Source organism: Callorhinus ursinus, unplaced genomic scaffold, assembly GCF_003265705.2.
Source record: "Callorhinus ursinus isolate GAN/ISIS: 27379988/994484 unplaced genomic scaffold, GSC_fseal_2.0 scaffold71, whole genome shotgun sequence".
Lineage (NCBI taxonomy): Eukaryota > Metazoa > Chordata > Mammalia > Carnivora > Otariidae > Callorhinus > Callorhinus ursinus.
Window position 1 is genome coordinate 1852860 of NW_027397133.1, and position 4897 is coordinate 1857756.

Sequence of the window (4897 nt, forward strand, 5' to 3'; positions counted from 1 at the left end):
GGAGCAGGGAGCCCGATGCAGGGCTTGATCCCAGGACCCTGGGATCATGACCTGAGCCAAAGGTGGACACTTAACAACTGAGCCACCCAGGTGCCCCTGACAAAAAAAAAAAAAAAAAAAGGCAGATTCTTCCTGCATCCTCCAGATAAGAACCCAGCAGGCCAACCCCTTGATTTTGACCTTGTGAGACCCTGTGCAGAGGACCAGCTGAGGCATCCCGGATTTCTGACCTGTAGATATGCGGGAGAATACATATGCATTCTCAGTTGGTTTGTGGTCACTTGTCAGGTCAGGGATAGAAAACAAATATAGAGGTTGGAGTGAAGGTGTTGGGAACAGGAGGACAGACAGGGCTGGAGGTGACAAGGTCAGCGAGTTGCTCAATGAGCAGGCAGACGTCTGAGTTTTTCTCACTCACTGAGCCTGGAGACCTTGGCAAGAGCTGGTGGCATAAGCCAGATGTCACTCTTAAGGCTAGGGTTGTGGGGACTTGCCATGACCCAGTTGGCTGAGGCCTGGGGACAGATCCTGAAAAGAGAAAGTGCTGCTAGATATAAGAATTTTATTTCTATATGGTGCTTGGGGTGGGGTCTGGTGGGGGGTACATGCAGGTGTTCCCCGGTCCCCACCCCTATAGCTGCCGGGAGGGCCTGAGGATGTACAAGAAGTGGGTCTTCCGGGCGGGCAGCTTGGAGTGGGAGGAGCCCTGGGTCCCCTCTTCGAGGCTGTCTTCGTGGGTCCCCTCGCGGAGCCCGTCCCGGATGGCCTGCAGGCGGTGTCGCTTCTCACTGAGCCAGTGGCCGCCCTCCTGAACATCCTGGTGGGACCTCCGCCTTGGCAGCTTCATGATCCAGAAGGCCACTTGGGGATGGGGTTCTGGGTGGAAGCTGTCGATGACTTTTGGGACAGGCACCAAGGCCTCCTTCTCCTCTATTTTGGGAACCTGGGGAGGAGGGACAAGGAGATGTCTTAAACTCCAAATGACAACCCCAGAGTGCTAAGTCCTCTCTGGCATACTCAGCCCATTTTGCCACCAACAGGGCGCTTTGGGAGTTTAAAACTCATTTTGTGGTTTACAAAGGATGGGGTTTACAAGTGCTTTAGAATTAAAAATACTGAGATTTATAGAATACTCTGGGATGGAAAGCACATTTCCGAGGTTTCAAAACCATTTTCGGATTAAACATACTCTAAGGTTTAGAAAGCAATTGGAAATGTACAAATCACTTTGGGATTAAAAGCTCCTGGCTTTCCTAAAGCACACAATTGCAACGTGTGATCCTTGATTGAATCCTGGGTCAAAAACCAAATCAGCTCTTATGGACAGCTTTTGGTCCCTCTTTCAGGACAATTGAGTATGGACTGAACGTCTGTTTGCTCCTTGCTACTCAAAGTGTGGCTGTGGACCAGCAGCATCAGCAACATTTGGGAGCTTGTTAGACATAGAAATTAGCAAATTAGACATCCAGACCTACTGAATCAGAGTCTGCATTTTTCAGAGAAGTCCTGTAGGAGATTTGTGTCTCCACGCCCCCACCCCCATTCGTATGGTGAAGTCCTAATTCCCAGTACCTCAGAATGTGATCTTATTTGGAAACAGGGTCATTGCAAATTTCATCAGTTAGGACAAGGTCATTAGGGTGGGCCCTAATCTCATACGACTGGTGTCCTTATGCAAAGGGGGAAATTTGGACATAGAGGTGCACATGGAGACAAGTCCGTGAAAGATGAAGGCAGAGATGGGGGTGGGGGGGAATGCTTCTACATTTCAAGGAATGCCACAGATTTTCCGCAGACCACCAGAGGCTAGGGGAGAGGCATGGAACAGATTCTTCCTCACAGCCTCAGAAAGAACCAACCCCAGGGCGCCTGGGTGGCTCAGTTGGTTGAGCGACTGCCTTCGGCTCGGGTCATGATCCTGGAGTCCTGGGATCGAGTCCCACATTGAGCTCCCGGCTCGGTGGGGAGCCTGCTTCTCCCTCTGACCCTCTCCCCTCTCATGCTGTTTCTCTCTCTCTCTCTCAAATAAATAAATAAAATCTTAAAAAGAAAGAAAGAAAGAAAGAACCAACCCTGGTGACACCTTGACCTTGAATGCCCAGCCTCCAGAACTGGGAACCAGCATTTCTGTTGTTTCAGCCACCCAGTCTGTGGTACTTTGTTACGGCAGCCCTAGCAAACTAATACAGAAACTCTAATAGTGTGATTATCAATGTTAAATTTCTTGGGTGTAAAAATGGTACTGTGGTCATGCAGGAGAATGCATTATTCTTTGGAGATACCCACTGAAGGCTTTAAGGGTGGCGTGCCATGATGTCAATACTTCACTGTCACATAGTTCAAAAATGAAAAAGTAAAAACAAGGTAAATGTGGTAAGATGTTCACAAGTGGTGCATCTAGGCCAGTGGTTCTCAACGGAAGTCTGGAGACCTTTTTTGGTTGTCACAACTGGTGGGGGAGGGGACGCGACTTCCATCTGGGGGACAGAGGTAGCACTGCTTATAAACATCCTACAGGGCACAGGACAGCCCTTGCAACCAAAGATTATCCAGCCCCAAGTGCCAATGGTGCCCAGGTCAAGAAACCTTGCTCTATGGAAAAGGGAATACAGGTTTACTGTATTATATATTTTTTTCAACTCTTCTGTAGATTCAAAAATTTAAGAAAACCTGGGGGGGGGTGTGTGGAAGACCCATATGGGTTTGCCAAGTGCTTGGGGGTTCTGAAAACGTTTTAGGGTAAGAAAATAAGCACTCTGTGGTTAGAATCACCCTTAGAGGTTTACCAAGGTGAGCTACGCAAAGGATTTGGGGTTCATAAAGCACTTTGGAATGAAAGATCACATTTTGAAGTTTATGAGAGATCTGCTTAGCCCTTTGGGATAGATTAAAAACTACTTGGAGGTTTGCAGAGTACTTTGAGATAAAAACACACTGGGATTTACAAGGGTGAAGATTACCCAGCACTTGGTAAAGCAGTTTTTGGTTTACAAAACTCTCTGGGGTTTACTAAGTGAGTGGGGAGATATACTCTGAGGTTGTAAACCTCATTTCTGAGAGCTGGTTGGTCCCTCTGACAGATGATAAAACTGAGGCCCAGTGAGAGGAAGTGAACAGTTGGAATGGGAGTGTCAACTCATCTTCTCCTAAACTACAGAAAAAGTTTGGGATGGGACATTTTGTCAGGGGCATGTCCTAACCTTCCAGTCACCCTCCAAGCTCCCCTCTCCTGGCTCAATGGATGCCACCATCTGCTCGGAGATCAGCACCTCTCCTGTTTTGTTGTCTGTCACCTGTGAGATCAGGAGGAGAGAGTGAGAGCAAAACCGCTTCCTTCCGCTGCCCTCCTCCCCACTGATACTGCAGCATGAGGGATCATGGGGAGACTCCAGGAGGGACTTCCCGGCACAGGCACCTTGTCGATCTGGAGGTGGCTAGAGAGTGTGTTGTTCCCCAGGTGGTGCTCCTGGTTCTCTTCTCGGTGGTAGTTCTTGGGGAGGCCCCGGAAGTCCATGGGGGCAGAGAAGAAGCTGTCCATGCCCCGTAGCAAGTCATCCTGGGGCCAGAGGAGGGACCATTGATTTGCTGGATCTCAAGACTCCCAAGTAAATCTGCAGCCCTACCAGGATGTCCTTGAGGCCTTGCCCCAAGTACCTCCCAGCTCCTTCTCTCTCCGTCCTCTGACCCTTAGGGCCTCACCAGGTCACCGTGTGCCCCACCCCCCATCTGTCCCATTACCTTCCTATTCCTGCTCCCCCCTCCCCGCCCCCGTCTTACTGTCGCTATGGCCCCATCCCCTTCTCCTTCCGAGTCTCTCTCTCCATCCAGTCTTCATCTCTCTGTCCCATCTCCCTCTCTGCTTGATTTCCTCCCTCTCTTCCGCTCTCTCGGTCTGCTGTCACCCTCTATTGATCTCTCTCGGTCCCTTTGACTCCTTCTCTTACTCCTTCTGCCTGGGCGCAACCCGTCTTCCATTCTGTCTCTCCGAACCCCTTCCATCCTTCAGTCCCCATCTGCCCCCGTCCCTCTCCTCTTCCCCTCTTCCTACCCCCAACCCTTGCCATTGCTCACTTTCAGGAAAAGCCGGGTGAAGCCTTGAATTAGGCTCTGGAGGCCTAGAAAACCTGAGGAGCTCTCTTGGGCGTCAGCATCGCGGATCGGGGCTGCAGGGGAGGGGGGCACCAGGGCAGAGGGGACCAGCAGCAGCAGGACCAGAGGTTGCCACATTGCGGGGCGGGCCGGGAGGCTGTGGCATAGGTAGGGGTCAGAGTCCCCCCTTCTAAAATGGTCACGCCCCCACCCAAGACATGCGCCCCGTTCCCATCCCTGGCCCGGGCAATTCCTCACACCCCGCGCACTGCTCCCCCTCGGTCCTTCTGCCCCCACTCCCTCCATCGCGTCAGGCCCCGCCCCTCCTCCCAGGCCCGGCTCCTCAGGAAGCTGCCTCACAAACGGATCTCTTTACTCTCCTTCGCCCGCATTCATACCCAGATCTCATTCCTCACCTTCTCCCACGCCCCGCCCCTTTTCCTGGGCCCCGCCTTATGCTAGACCACAGCCGGGTCCCCGGACTCTCAGACTCCAGCCGTCGGTCCACGGACTGTTAAATCCAAACAGTTCTGGTCTCAAGCCCAGGCGGGATACCTGGAGCGTTGGATGAGCTCCGCGAGCCTTAGCCTCGCCCCTATGACCTGACCACGCCCCTATCTGCTGACCTCACCCACGAGCCGGGCCCGCTATTGGGTGGTCACGCCCTTAAGGGCGGGGGCACGCCCCTATTCGTTAACCGCACCCCCATCGTCTGACCACGCCCCTGCCGGTTGACCTCGGCCCTGAATCCCCGGTGTGGCCTGCGTTCTCGGATCTTGGCCCTCGCGCCCCACTCCAATGCCAAATG

General features: G+C 52.5%; 1 protein-coding gene across 1 annotated transcript; it reads right to left on the bottom strand.

Moving 5' to 3' along the window:
• Positions 1 to 545: 545 nt before the first annotated feature.
• Positions 546 to 4695, bottom strand: DKKL1 (dickkopf like acrosomal protein 1). Its single transcript, XM_025849628.2, has 5 exons — positions 4506 to 4695; positions 4072 to 4246; positions 3416 to 3556; positions 3201 to 3293; positions 546 to 943 (listed from the first exon to the last, which is right to left on the bottom strand). Exons 2-5 carry the CDS (start codon positions 4225 to 4227, stop codon positions 632 to 634), a joined length of 702 nt encoding a protein of 233 aa, XP_025705413.1. The 5' UTR covers positions 4228 to 4246; positions 4506 to 4695; the 3' UTR covers positions 546 to 631.
• Between the last annotated feature and the right edge of the window lie 202 nt (positions 4696 to 4897).